The sequence below is a fragment of the Falco cherrug genome, chromosome 5 (genome assembly GCF_023634085.1).
Source record: "Falco cherrug isolate bFalChe1 chromosome 5, bFalChe1.pri, whole genome shotgun sequence".
NCBI classification, from domain to species: domain Eukaryota; kingdom Metazoa; phylum Chordata; class Aves; order Falconiformes; family Falconidae; genus Falco; species Falco cherrug.
The window spans coordinates 16,881,958-16,897,195 of NC_073701.1; the positions used below are offsets into that span (position 1 = coordinate 16,881,958).

Genomic DNA, 15,238 nt, shown 5'->3' on the forward strand with positions numbered 1-15,238 from the left:
AATGAACTAGTGCAATGTTTGCTTTTGTCCCTTCCTGCATTTGGGTCAACTTGGTCCTTTTATTGAATGTTGTGATCCATGAGTCTTGTAACTCAAAAACAGTGTCAGACATCACCTAAACACATGCTGTTCTATTTCCATGTGTCAAATGAGAAAATAATAGAGAGTTCTGCTTTAGAGAAGAACTTGGAGTAAGGCTGGCAGCTCTGATTTCCAATCAGAGAAAAAGCTTGAGAAGAACATGTCTCTTTTAGCAGGATGCCAGACCTTCTGCCACTCAGGCTGAAGCATCTCGATGTCCTCTTAAACGGAAGTGTTAATCAAAATACAGCAGACTACTTGTTTATGAGTGAATGAGATTATCCCAGACAATGTGGGGCTGTTTGACTTGGAGAAAGAACACAAAGCTGCACCACAGAGATAGTCAATTGGCTTTTTGATTATGTAATAAAATCTGGAAAGGTGATAAAAATGGAGCTGATTTTTGGGTGGGGTGCTGTACTATCTTTTCAGATCAGCTTATAGCCAAGTAGTAGTGTTTACTGTGCACAAATGAATAGGGAGTTGTAGCTAAGGCAGTGAGCAGGTTTTTAATCTTAATGTGCCAGGCAGTGGGTTAACTTCTCGTGATAATGTGTCCAAAAGGGTTGTGGAGCGCTAAGGAAAAGGGTAGAATAGTTTTGCTGTGTTGAATATTATTGCACAATATTAGATTGACTTTAGCAGGGCTTTTTAAATGGGGGTTGTGTACACCAATGAGTTTGTTTAACTTTAAACTAGATGTGAACTTTGGTATGCTTTTCTTGTGTCCAGGTTCCTCTTGCAAAGGCACTGTCCAGTAGCAGGGCAGACTTGCTTCTTCAGTCAAAATCAGTGTGGTAACCGGGGTGGCATGGATATAAACCTCAGGATCTCAGGCTTGCCTGTAATTGCATTTAAGTCCGTACACTGACACACAGAGATGGAATACATGAAGTACCCTGAAAGGTGGAACATATTCTTCCTGGGAAAAGCTGCTAACTAAAATGCATCTCCCCTTATTTATTTATTTATTTATTTATTTATTTATTTATTTATTTATTTATTTATTTATTTTTTCCCATTAAGAAAGTAAAGTAGTCTCAGAGAGCTGACATCTTTGAAAAGGGAAACAGGTGGCTTCCTATTGCATGCCTCCATGGTCCCCACCACACTGGTCGAGAGCTGTTCATGCAGGAGTAAGTGACGATGTCTGTGTGCTCCACCCCCCAGCACGTTCTCACCTTGCTCCAGTTCCTTGCGGTAGCTGCATGGTCTTCTTCAGAACAGGTCCTTTCCTTTCTCCTGTCCCTGCTCATACTGCTTTTCCTCCCACGCTGCAGCAGGCAGGACCCCTGCCCTGCTGTGCCTCGTCCCCCTGAGGCCTGTCAGGGAGCTCTGTCAGGGCGCCGTCCCATCGCTGGCCTTTCTCACCGGTCAGATTTTGCAGCTTCCCCGCCCGCCTGCTGGCTGAGGCCTCTCGAGGGTCAGGCACCTACAGTCATTGAAAACTGCTTGCTGTAGCAGGGCAAGCTAAAAACCCCGGTGGGCTCCTCCGTTGCAGCCGGGGCTGCCGGACCCTCCCTCCGCAGTGCCTCCTGCCAGCCCGCGCGAAGCGGCTGCAGGCCCAGCAGCGTGACGGGACTGGTGGTGAACGGAGAAGGGGAAATGATTTTTTTCCCCCATATATACAATGAAAGGAAGCAGTGAATAAACTGAGTGAGGTAAAAAAGGTTTCCTGGCACATTACCTTCAACACTTCTTCATCCTGTTTCTCTGCTCCGAGTCCCACTCGGCGGGACCCCCCGGTGAGGAGGTGCTGGGGGGTCATGTCCAGCGCCTGGCCTCCCGACAGCCGGCTTCTGCCCTGGCTGGCAGCCGGGAAGGGGCTGCCGATGCCATGCTGCAGGCTGCGGTGGCTGCGGTGGAGCGAAGCATGGTGGAAGGGCTTCCCTTTCTCAGCTGGTGCAGAGGGGGGCTGTGTGAGAGCCTTGCTTTGTCCTGTCGAGGGGAGGAAAGGCGCCTTTCCCTTTGATTTGGGCAAAAGACGGTCTCATGTATCTTAGAACGCTGGAGCCAGTGTAGAGCAGTGCTGTTTTGTTGCTAACGTATAGCAATAGGAATAATAAAGTGTCCAGAAGTTAAGTAAAAGCCAAGGTGGGAGGGTGGAGAGGAAACACTTGGAGATGTCTGCAGTGCTTCCTGTTTGTCTCTGAAAATTATGAGTCAGATCCCTCACAAACAAAAGAGAGGGGTTTGAAAAATTGCGAGTTTTTAAAAAAAGTGATCATGCAGGGATTTACTCTCTTGGTCTTCTGGGTTTTGAGCTTTCAGAGCTGGAGGCCATTTTTCACGTTACTCTGGGCAGCGGTGACAGCAAGGAACACATGCTCTTTTCCTTTTCAATGAAAGTAGAGGGTTTTTTAATATATATTCATACAGCATCAGGAAGTAGACCAAGAGAAAATATACCAAAAATCACAAATTTGCCACAAAATGTGTGATAGCATCACAGTTCTAGAGTTGGTTGCTTTGACTTGAAAAACTTTTGCAGCACAAGTTAGTTGTAACCCTCAAGCTGGTTTGCCTTTGCTGTATGAGATACATAGTTTAGCACAGGAGGGAGAAGGTGCATTGTATGTGCCTCGATTGTGTTTGAGAATAACAGTGCTTTCCACTCACTGATCCAGGAGGAAGAACCATGCTTCTTTTTTCCAGGTAAAATGTAGTTTGCATCTTTAAACCCCATGGATTTTATGGGATTTTAATGTGAGTGTTAATAAGTGTGTGTGCAGCAGTAATGCACTTGAAAGGAAAAATGAAGTGGAAGTGGATGCCATTCTTCCACTCACTGTATCGCTGAAGTGCAGGCTTTTCTAGAAGTGATTTGTTTCCCTGCCAGTTAATTCCCAGTAAGTGTATGTAAGTGATAAAGGACTACAGTTCTCTAAATAAAAAGTGATTATTTGCAGGTGTTTTCCATCTGTTATGGTGTCAGGATAAAGCGTAGAAGGAGACCTGGAAGCGTTTCCTTCAGCTGAAAAGAATGCTGCAGAACTGGAGGGCCTTAACATAAAAGGCCAAACTTTTTTCTTTGTAACAGAATTTGTTGTTAAGACACACCTTAGTAGGTGATATAACATTTGGACAACTGACAGCACAGCCTGTCATTGCTTTTTGGTGTTCACCGGTCTTTACTCTGATATTTATGTGGTGATACAAATCCCATTCTGCCCCAGCACAGCATAAGTACTGAGAGTGCCGGTGGAAGCACTAGGTCAAGAGAATTAAAAGAATTTTCTGCTACATCTGTATTAAGAAACAAACACGTACTCTTGTGTTCTGGCATGGTGAGATGCAATAGTCTGTACCAGCAAACTGCTAAGAGTGTTTGCTGGTGTGATTTTGGCACTAAGGCCGTCCCTGGACCTTGTGCAGGGATGGAGCTGGAGGGTTCCTGGAAGCTCCTCGGGGTGTATGCAGCCACCCTGGCTTGAACACTGAGGTCTGCTGAGGTAGATGTGGGTTTTTCTGTTCTGCTTGGCTTCAGATACTGGGAGCATTCTTCGGCATTGTGAGTTGTGAGTATAGCCGCTCTTGCTGTTGTGAGTATAGCCTCACTCCATTAAAACCAAAGGGGATGTCAGCCTGCTTGGTAGTCAGTTTGGGAAAGGTGGTCTGAAACAGTTTTGAGATTCGAACTGCTTATTACAGCATTTTCCCATTTTAAAATACTGGTTATGAAAGATACACTCAAGTAGCACAGCAGTGCATTTGCTCTCTTTCTACCTTTACCTTCATGGCTGTAGACCTGCACAGAAGCTACTATTTTGCCATCTTGCTTACGGCTACTGTTTCTTGACTCTCCTGATTCCCAGCTCCTTTCCCTGTGGAAGGAGCATTCCCAAGCATTTCCTCTTCAGGTTGCTGCTTAGTGCTGGTACGTGTAACTCTTCAGCGAGCATGTACAGGTTGGGTGTAGGTGTGGCAAAAAGCTCCGAGAGCTGCTCCCAGCGACTGGGAAGAAGCTCTGAGAGAATCTGGAGCAGCTCCCAGAATGATCTCTCCCAGTAGGAAACTGGCTCTGCTCAGTTTAAAAACAAGTAAATAAGAGCCACTGTAATTTTTCAGCTGGTTTTTGTTTGGAAAGTGTTTTTTAACTTGCTGCAGAAGAAACAGAAAAGCAAAGAGAATATGCAAAAATACCTAGCCCAGCTGCAAAATTCATAAACATTTACCATTGCGAAAGGAAAATAAATAAAATAAAATCCTTTGTTGAGAGAACAGGGACACGTGTTGAAGTCCTCTCTTATCCTTTCCTAACTGTGCATAATTCTCATTACCGTCCGTGAGAGCTGGACACATATCAAAGGGTGAGCAGACCTCAGTTCAGTGAATTCCTGCAAACAGCGTCATTGTCCCTGGAGGCAGAATGCTGAAATGCTGAAACCAGCAACAGGATTTTGGGAGCTGAACTACATGTTGGGTACAAGCTTGATGGTTGGTTACACTGTTAACTGAGAGCTGTCTCCTTTTATCTGAAAGCAAAACCAGGCAGCACTGTACTTCCAGAGCACTGCCTCGGCAAGAAAGTGGTTGGGGAGTGTTAATGTTAATGTAAAGGTTTGTCCCTGGTGCCAGCATACGGCATGCCATGTGGAAGGGCGCTGTGCCTGGTAGGGGCCCAGGTTGTGTTGCATGGTTGTGGTGACACAATAATGCTGGCAGGCCTGGAAGACAGCTGTGGGGCAACTAAAGGAAGGTACACTAAAGAAAGAATATAAAAAACACTGGGTCAGATGCATTGTTGCTGTGGAAGAGTGCTGCTTGACTAACTTCCGTGGAATTCCGTATGTTCACACTAGCTCAGGACTTGTCACCATTTGAAGGCCTCTGAAATGAGATGGGTGCTTTCTTTGGTATCCTGACATGTAACAAAGGTGGTAGAGTATTTTGATATCTACATTATCTGAAAAAGGGGACTTTTTTTAACTTTAGCAAAAGGTCAGGTATGATTTGCCATTGCTGCGTGAAATAAACACTACACAATGTGTAAAACGTCAGCATTTTGATTAAGAAAGATTTTCCATGCACAATATTACATAGTGTGACATCAACTGGTCAGCTGAATTACTACTGTTTATGTTACAAGATGGAAAAATAACTTGCTTTGATTTCCAGGATCTAGATTCCAAGTTGTGTTTGCAGGACTGATAATTTGTGTATGTATGTGTTTATATATATGTTATTATCCCAGAAATTGTTGAGGTTCATTAGAGACCTTACAGTGTCATGAGGCTGGTTTGTCTACTTAAACAACAGAATTTTTACATTATGCTATTTCAGGCAAATGTAAATTTCCTAATTCTCTCCTTTTGCTTATGCTTCCTTTATACAACAAGTGTTGCTGTTTCAATGTGTAGGTGTGAACGTCTTCATTACCATTTTTGATGTTGACGTCACTTTTTGATCACAGGACAGATATTGGCATTTCTCAACAGTATTTTACTGGGTAAACCTTTCTCTTTGTTTTCATTAAATGGCGTTAACAGTGGAAAGTTCAGCCTTTCTGATTCCTTTCATTAGCATGCAGTTCTTCAAAACAGTCCTTTCAAGAGGACATTCACAAATATGTCCAATGTAGCTATAGACAAAGGACAAAGCTGTGCAAAAAGCACAAATTCTGGTGAAAGCTAGAAGTAGAATTCTGCTGCTGGCTTTGCTGTCTCCGGCTGAATAGGTAACCCCTCAATGACTTCTGCGTGTCCACTGGTCTCAAAACCAGTAATGCTGTTAATAGGACCTCATTTCTGAAGTCACTATGTACCATAGAAATTTAAGCTACTTCGTCTGATAGGGGCTGAATAGTCAACTACATGCGTAAAATTCATGTAAAGATACAGGCTTGCATAGTCCTGAAAATCCCATTTTTAGTTAACAGTGGTCACGGTGTCAGTGTTTCTAACGTATGTTACATCAGCGTACCTAGTAATTCTACTTCATCCATGCTTTTTTTACATTGGGAGAGCTTAGGAGCAGGCCTATTATGGGTAATTGTAAGGTGTAGGCAAGTAGAGTTACATACTACATTTTGATTTTCTGTTTTTATTTCTAAGCATCGTGTTTATTAGGGCAAAACCCTAGACTATTATTACCCTATTTGCATTCAATGTGTAGCTAGTTGGAGTAAGGATTAAGTAGGAGAGCTGCAGAAGTGAGATTGTACTTAAAATCTTTGATGATGAACACCTCAGATGCTCCTAAAATAAATGAAGGATTTTCAAGGATAAATCATGGATGTTTGTGGTATGTGGCCTCTGCCCTGAAGAACATGAATATAAAGCCTCAGATGAATACTGTATGTGGGATGATATTTCAAATAGACTGTTGAACAGCTGATGAGCAGATGATGATGTGTGTGGATTTTAATGTATGATAACATGCTCAAAGAACTACAGTATTAGAATACATTTGTTCACTTCTGCTACGTTCCACTTTTCAAAGTCTTGCTTGAAATGAATAAATTTCCAGTTTTAACAATTGTAATAATTAATACAGCTTTCTTTACCTTCTTCACCTTGTGTACCATTAACTAAAATGACCCTTCACAACTGTCTTTGTGAGCAATTGTTGAGTGAGCTTAATTGAAACTGAAGGGAGATTTTCCTGGTTTTGTTTCACTGCACCTCAGTGGCTGTAATCTTTTGAGACAAACTGCATCAGCATAAAAATCCTCATCCTCAAATATATACTGTGGGTTATGCTGGCTGTCTTTAAGCAGAAGACTTTGCAGACTTGGAGATGCGTATTCTTTGTAGATACATTAACATAACATTTTAATCTTTGTTGTTTGAAACCTGGCAGTGAGTGTGCACCTCCAAGAGTGCAGTGTTACTATCAGTCTTGTTTTGCTGATGAGTGCACAGAGGGAAGGTGGATAGGGGCAGGAGGAATATCTTAAGCAGGTCCACCTGGGTTTCTCATCTGTGTCTTAGCCAGAGAAAAATTGCCAGGCATTGCGGTTGAATTAGGAGGAAAACCTTGCAGGATGTTAGTACCTCCATCCTGAGATGGTTGGGGGTCTCACTTAATGTGTTTGGGCAAAGCATAGGCATCTCAAAGTTACACATGTAGCCAGTAGACAAAGGAGAGAGGAAGGCTGTGTCCAGAAGATGTTTCATCCTCCTGTTTCACACATTTGCCCTCGAGTAGGTTGTTATTGCCCTCTGGAGGTGCCTGTCTCAGTCCTGGCTGAAAAAGGATCTCAGATGATAGATTTGAGCTAGATACCTTATGCTCTACAGAGCTGAACTGAGTCTACCAGAATGGCACGTGCCACTGCATCTCCAGGTGAACTTGATTTGGCAGTGGTGAGCTTGCTGGTGGTGGCAGTGGTGGGCTCCCTTCTTTTGAAGAGTCTCCAGTATAGCCATGCATTTGGTGCTGACTCGTGCTTCTTACTTAAACACTTCACCCCATCCCGTGCACTTTTGGGAAGGTAGGGTCATTGGGGTGGAATCTTGGCCTCAGAGACATCAGTGGAAATCTTGTCATTAAGTTTAGAGAGCACCAAGATTTCACCCAAGAGAGAAAATGTTAGTAATGGAAAAATTATTCAATCTCCCAAGTGATGCATATTGTTAGCGGGTCTGTGTTCTGCAAGCCACTACTGTTTTCAGAAAGCTTTCCTAATACTCATTTTATCCTTTCCATGTGTTAGCTTTAAAAGAATGTCTTAATACAAATTTCGTCCAAAAGAGTATGTTTTCATGTGCAAGATTTTCTTCTATCAAATGCCTTTAAGCTATCACAACATACTTGTATGGTAGAGTTTTACTTTTCATCTTTTCAAAAAAAAAAAACCAACCCCGAACCCAAACCCCCCCAAAAAAGCCAGCCACCAAAGAAAGGAAGAAAATCAGACATTTCCTTGGTTTTATGGGAATGTAATTTGTTTTTCAAAGGTACTGAGACATGCTGAAGCCAAAACAAGCCTGGGAGCAGAACACCACCGTTTCGGAGAAGCGTAGCAGGACTTTGTGTGACTGGGGAATGAGCTGGGTGGGGAGGGCTGGCACACCTCCTCCCACTGCCACCTCCCAAGCCCCCTTTTGACGGCGGAAAATAGGTGTGTTTGGCGCCACTGGAAAGTGACTTAATGTATGTTGTATTGACGTGAGGATCTTGAAATACTGTGACTGTTACTTACTTGGCAAAAATTAGTATGCCCAAGCTAAGCTCAGTACCATTTCATTTGTGCATAAATGACTTACCTATTATGCAGGCCAGGAAAACTGCAAAACTGAGACTAAAATCTAAGAAGCATGTTTTCTCCCCTCCACTGTAATCTCCAAATAACACTTTATTATATTGTACTAATTCATTTCAACTCTATTATAATTTGCACCATGATTTAAATGTAAATGTAACTACAGAAAGGGATAAGCAAATTCTACTGAACAGGTTTCTGAAGCTAAAATCATGACTGAATATAATGCACTACAAAAGAATAACAAAGTGACATTCAGGATTTATAGCTGAATTACTTAATTGAACAGGAAAAACTTCTTTTTTTTTTTTTTTTCCCCTCCGACATGCCAGCCTGCAGGTATGGTTACAGGAATATATGGATGTACTATCAGATAAGGAAAAAAAACTTGAGGGCTGATTCTTAATGCAATTGTTAGTGCAAATGTGGAGCTGCCTACTTCCATGCTGTTGTTTTGTTTCCCAGTATATGCTTGATATCTTGCTTTCTGCCCTCTGTCTCCATGGCATTTGATGATATGATTCAAAGTGACCTACACAAGCATTTTTCAGCATGGTGAGAATAGCTGAGTGTTCCTGATCTGTGTAGCTCAGATAAAATGCACCCACATTCATGTTTGAAATTGAGGATGGTTTATGGTGAAATTTGTCTGCTGTTTAAGACACTGTGAGAAGATTGGAATATTTTAGATGCATAGAAATATTTTTTTCCCCAGAGTAGAGGTATTAATTCAATCGCTTCTTTCAACCTGCGTTGTTTTGTGTTTGTAGCAATTAAAAATTGTTCTGAAAGGAAAGAATAATGTTGCTAAAGTTTGAGGCACGCAGGAGTCAGACTTTCTAGTCTCCTGTGCTCCTGCACCTCATTGGCATGTAGTGCAGTTCTTATTTATGTATCATGTATTGCAATCCTCCCATTTATCAAAAAGGATTTTTAATGTGGAACCTTCCTAAATGGTACAGAAACTTAATAGCCCTTGCTGTAAGTGCAAGGAGGGGTCTTTTTATTTTCTGTGCAAGCTGGGGTTAATGTAGGAGAGAGACCACAGATGTGAAAAGATGATGAAAAATTTGGCCTTGGAAAGGAAAGAGACAGGAAAAAGGACAAATTTCATACAGTGGAGCTAAGTCATAAAGCTGTAAATCATTTGAATCAGGCCTGGTAGTCTAAAAGGAGTATGAACTCACATTTTGGGAAGGGTGAGGTATGATGACTGTAGACTTTTGGCAGGAGACTGCTTGAAGCAAGCAAGAAGTGGGCTGACCTAAATGCCTGATAAGAGGCTCAATGAAATGAAAAATGGGTGGACTTGGAGAAGAACTGGGTGGACCTGATTGTTTTGGCACTTAGGTATTTGATGCTTGATTTCCAGGGCAGCAAAATTTTAATAACCTATTGTTTGTTACTGGTTGGCTTCTTAGTGATATGACTAGTACCTCTCTTCCCGAGTGGTTACTGTGTGCTGGGATGTGTGGAGCGTGGGAGAGGCTTTGTAGGTGAGAGCCGTCATTAGGAAGGGAAGAAGCATGTTGGGTGGAAAGTGCTCTGGAGGAGTGTTTCTGATAAGGACGTTGTGTGTGTGAAGGGATGTCTGAGGAGCAAAGGGAGGGAGGCTTTAAGGGCTGGTCCTTTGCTCAAAGGGCTGGTTCTTTGCTCATAAAGGAGTATTGAGGTTATGTGTCTTTGGAATGTAACCTCAGCTTGATTTGTGAGCTGATGTTGAACAAAGATACTGCTTGGCTCCACTGGCAATTAAAATGTCCAGCTCTTCTTGCTGATGTCTGTTGTCAACATTGTCCCCTCTTCTGCTGCTGTCAGGCCTTAAGCTGCTCAGAAAATCTATGCAATGATGATGCCGTTAAGAGGGTAAAAGCTGAGCAACTGAGTATCTTAAAGACATTGTCTCTAGCTTAGTTTATTCAGCTTTTTGAGGAGTAAAATACTCTACATATGTGTAAAGAGTACCAAGCTGACTTCTGCTCACCCCTGCGCATGATGGTAGTTAGACATCAGTAGCTGGGTCTTGCATTTTTTAACAAGTCACTCACACACATGTATGTCTAGTTTTGTATATGAGAGTCTGTTTCATGTGTGTTTTTTCTGATCTGTTTAGGTATTGTTTTGCTGAATAGTATTTGCTATGAAAAGCTGAATTCTGTTGGTAGGAAGAGACAAAAGACATTTCAGGTTGATTTTTTTTTTTAATTGAGGGCAAAAGGCTAGTATAAATGAGTATTATGTGTCTGCTTTCTTGGACAATCTAAAAAGCATCTTATATTATGAAAGAGCCCTAAAATTCATGAAACCCTTCATCATTCCTTTCCTGTTTTTTTCTTAAATTGTTTTTTGTTCTTCCAGAATGCAACTGTATCTCAGTAGTAAATTTAAGATAACTCATTGTTGTGAACAGTTTTTCTAGGATTATAGCTATACAACTATTCCTTGACCCTTGCGCTACATCTGCGAGTTCCTAGAAACCTTTGGTGTGTTTACTTTTAGCCTGTGTTAGGTAATCAGAGGAATTTGTAGGACATGAATACTCATCCAGCATATATGATTCATACCTGTAAACCTAGGTACCAGTAGTCTTTTCTGCCAACATACCTGCCTTATCATTTAACACTGCTATCTCTTAGTCTTGCTCCGCCCATCACTGCATCCTTCCTCCTGTTTCCCCAAATCCGCATCAAGTCCCCAGTGGTGCTTCGCAGACTCATTCTGTTTTTTCTTTCAGTGAAAGTCCCTATGAAGTCTGCTTTTCTACCCTGTAGAAAGAGTTAGTGGGAATTGCTGCAAGTTATTGTTTCCCCGCTTCTGCCCAGTGCCCAGGGAGCAGAGCAATATTGGAAGCTGTATGGGAAGTTTGAAGTTGTTTATATTAGGCAACTTCTGAATACAAATGATTGGGAGAAGTTGATCCTGTCCTTTTGTTGCTGAAACAACAAAAATGAGAGGCGCTATGTTTGAAACTGCTTGTAAATACTTTTACACAGGTACCACTTTGTACATGGAATTAATTGCTGCAAGATGTTACTGACTTGAATACTGATACCCATGTTTGGCTTTGCATGTGGTGAGAAAGGACAGATTTAACCCCACCAAATGATTGGGGAAAATCAAAGGAGAGGAAGATAGGTGCAGGACTCTGTACAAGTTTGTGCTTTGACCACTTCACATGATATGGTGCACTATCCTGGCTAATGCTAACAGAAGAGTTGAAAGCTGCCTTTGCTTTTTTGCCCTGCCTCTGCTGAGAAGAACACCTTAACTCCTAGGCATTGCTTTAGATAGATTCAATTCTTGTTTAATGTGGCTTTGTGCACTGTAGTGTGAGATCTTAATGGCTTAAATACCTGCTGGTCTTTGAGGCTGGCTACATGTGGAGGCACGGTGAGGAACTGCCCTTGCTTCCCCTGCAGCAAGTGGAAAAACTTTCACTGGCTTCACTGACAAGCAACCCCATGAACGTTGTTGCATTCAGACCCTAATTCTGCAATTACTGAATACAAAGGGGTATGCATAAAGTCCAGGGCTGTAATTATAATTTTGACTTTTCTGGTGATTTATTCTTAGGCACCAGTGAACTACTACAACTTAATTACTGAGGCAGTGCAACAATTACTTGGAGGCATTGTGCATAAACCAGATAGTTATTGGGTTCAGGGAGGAGCTTGTACAAATAAAATTCATATCATACATGTGCAGAGAACTCCTTTGTCATTTATATGCTACCAACATATGAAAAACTGAAGTGCAGTCGTGTCGTACCTGCCAGGTACTGAATGACAATGGAGGGCACAAAGCAGTATTGTCTGCAGTCCACCTGAAGAATTAAACCCTTTGAAGTTTACCAAAGCTTTTTGGATCGTACAGTGGCTTGAATGTTGGCATAATAATTTAGATCAGTTTTTAAACAGCTTGAAAATTTAATGGTATAATATAGTAAATTCTGCCTTTATCAGAAAAGTCTTGCCTGGTGCACTTTGGCCTCCTATGCAAACCAGCAAGCGAGTGATCTTAAAACACACTGTACTGTGGTCTGACAGAAGCTGCAGGTGCCCGGGACCTTTTGTAGTCAAGCCCGTTGTTTGGTTTCACACATCTCAAACCGATTGTTTGCAGGTTACAAAGGTTGTGAATTACTGAGGGTTTAATGCAGCCACCTAGCAGGCTTCAGTAACAAACCAACAGCTGCCTTTTGGCTCCATATAAAAAGTGGGATTTGAATAATTTGAATTGTGTATCAGAAGAAGTTGTCTGTGTTTGAAGAGCCTCTTCTGTTCCAGCCTACAGAACAGGCTGAAGTCTTGCATCCGTGTGCAGCTCAGCTCTCGCTACAGTACCGTAACAAGCACCTCTACAGTAACAAGTAACTGCTGAACTCTTTGAAGGATATACTGCTGGAATACAGGATGAACGTCATTACATAGAAATTTTGGGGATTCAGTTGTTGGAAGACTGTTATATCGACAGAGTAATGTTTTATTCAGATTTTTGTCTGAAGGTGTCAAAAGCTGAGGCACTGAGCAAGGGCTCAGGAGATGATGTTTCTGGTCTGCCACGCTGCTGTCCTGCCTACAGGTCAATCTTCTGTGCTGTCATTTCATGTCTATAGGATGGGAGTAGCAGGGATTCCTTTCTCCTTTGTCTTGCCTGATGTCTTGGGTCCCTAATGATCGTAGAACTCATTTATGGTCCTTATCTTTGTGCCTTTAGAGAATGCTTAAATGAAAGTGATTGATATTGTTTAATGTCTATTTTCTGAATCTTGGAAGTCTAACATGTTTGAACACGGCAGCTAACTGACTCAGAGTGTGCAAGATCTTCTTTGCTTTTCTCGGCACCAACACCTTGTTTTCTATATGGCTTTTGGTACAGTGCTGTGGCTCCATGAAGAAAGTTTTGCAGTTCATCCACAGTTATAGTTGTCATGAGAGTGCACAAGTTGTCACTAAGGAACACAAGATGTTCCTTATGAATTACGCCGAGTTTCCAATGTACTGTCCTCCGTCCTGACAGTGCTTAAGGGTCAAACCTTATGGGTTCATTCAGGAAGCCTTTGAGGGATTTTGTTGAGGGGGGAGTACTTCTTGACATTAAAGTCCTTTGAAAAACAATCTGTTAAGCTCGTCCTTTCCAGCCCTGTTTCTTCTGGGACTCCAGGGTTTAGGTGCTGTTTATAGGAAGCTTAGGCCCATTACATCTTAGGCAGAGGACATCCTGCAGGGCTGACTCTTCCTAAGTCCTGCTGTTAAACCTCTCTTTGTTCTTGTTAAGCCTGGCCTAACCTAGACTGTGAAAAACACAACTCCATAAGCCCATGGCAGGGCCCCTGCCTGCTTCTGGAACTGTTACTCCTTCCTCACTGACATTTCACGTTTGCATCCAAGTATGTTATAAGATCTGAGCTGCTGACTTCCAAAATTCTTTATTGTTTTCATTTCTGTTTCTGGGAGCTGCAACCACAGTGGGCAGCTTGTCAGCAGTCAGCTTGCTAGAGGTAGAAAATTCATGGGCATGCTGGGGCACGGGTCTTGCTGTGCTTGTGGGTAGATGCAAAGCCTTCACCAACTTCAGTGAAAACGGAATGCATGTACTGTGTATTTGGCTGAACCCAAATTGTGCTTTTTCTGGCAACCTCCCACAGAAGATGCTGCTAAGAGTGTTGTGAAGTGGCAGGACAGTGGTGTGTCCTTAAACATGATTTTCCTGAATAATTGTTTGAAACAGGCAGACTATTTACAGGATAGCTTCCTGAAAGGAAGCTGAATTTATGTTTAGGAGGTTCTGTGATAAGATTAACAATTTATATTTTTGAATTTGATTGCTTATTTAACTTCTAAAATACTGTGAGAAATATGTTTGATTCGCTATTTAGATCTTCTGGTGTGGATTAAACGAAATGCTTATTCATTTTAGCAAAGGAAAATGTGGTCCTATGAGTTTTGATCGGAGCTGAATCTTAATTCGACATACCTCCTCAGAGGAAAGATTGGAAATGGTGAAGAATAGCGGAATGTTTAAAGAATAAAACCCAAGATGCTTTACTGAATTCCAGATTCAAATTCTAGACAAAACAGTGTTATGAAACAACAAGTCACTGGAGAAACCACCCTGCATGTCCTGATAAGTGTCAGCAGATCCACATATATATACTCGTGTACCCACGTGAAGGCTGCTTGCTGTGCATCCCCTTAGAAGTCCCTGGTGGGGTGCAGCAATCTGCAGGCATGGGACAGCTTGCAAGTGTAGGGCCAAGCTAACCCATAATGCTTTAAATATCCTTTCTTGTAGCAAATGCAAGTGTACCTTCCCAACATTTTTCTTCGAGGTCTTTTTCCAGGGCTCATTTAAGTCGCTCAGAGACTGTTGATTTTGATGATTATGCTCTAGGGTAACAGCTGAGAAAATCTGACAGCTGCAGAAAAACAAACTATTTCTGATTCAGGTTTAATGGGCTTTAATGAGAGAAAACAAGAATTTTACATGTAACATCAATGTACACGGTGTAACAAAGGGACTTTAACTGAAACAGTCTATAATTCAGTGCAATAGAAGAAATCCTCTTTCTTGAAGGAAAATGTGGAGTTTTCTTGGTTATGCTTAGTAACTGAATAATGGCGTTTCTAAGGTATTTTTCAAATTAAATTGGAGAAATGTGTAAGCTTCTTTATCTGTGGCGTGACAGGTATGTCTCTGCATTTATATGCAGTGATGTTAAATGCATATTTTAGTAAGTGTAATAACTTTTGTTTTTATAGGTTAGTGGATGACCGGTGTGTGGTTCAGCCAGAGGCAGGTGACCTTGCTAATCCTCCAAAGAAGTTCAGAGGTCAGTAACTGGGAATAATGTTTTTTTAATGACCAGTTGAGGCATTTTCTAACTCCTTGGACACTTTGCATTACCAGACACCTAACTTCCCAGATGCCTTCATGGTTTATGAACACATT

General features: G+C 41.9%; 1 protein-coding gene across 3 annotated transcripts in view; it reads left to right on the top strand.

Moving 5' to 3' along the window:
• ITPR2 (inositol 1,4,5-trisphosphate receptor type 2) overlaps positions 1-15,238 on the top strand; it is a 268,243-nt gene that overhangs the window by 17,374 nt on the left and 235,631 nt on the right. For 2 of the 3 annotated variants that reach the window (XM_055712925.1, XM_055712926.1), the window contains exon 2: positions 15,049-15,119. The exons of the other annotated variant lie outside the window; for it this stretch is intronic. In XM_055712925.1, coding sequence (XP_055568900.1) covers positions 15,049-15,119 — 71 coding nt within the window. The remainder of the gene's footprint in view (positions 1-15,048; positions 15,120-15,238) is intronic. 3 annotated transcript variants of the gene reach the window in all.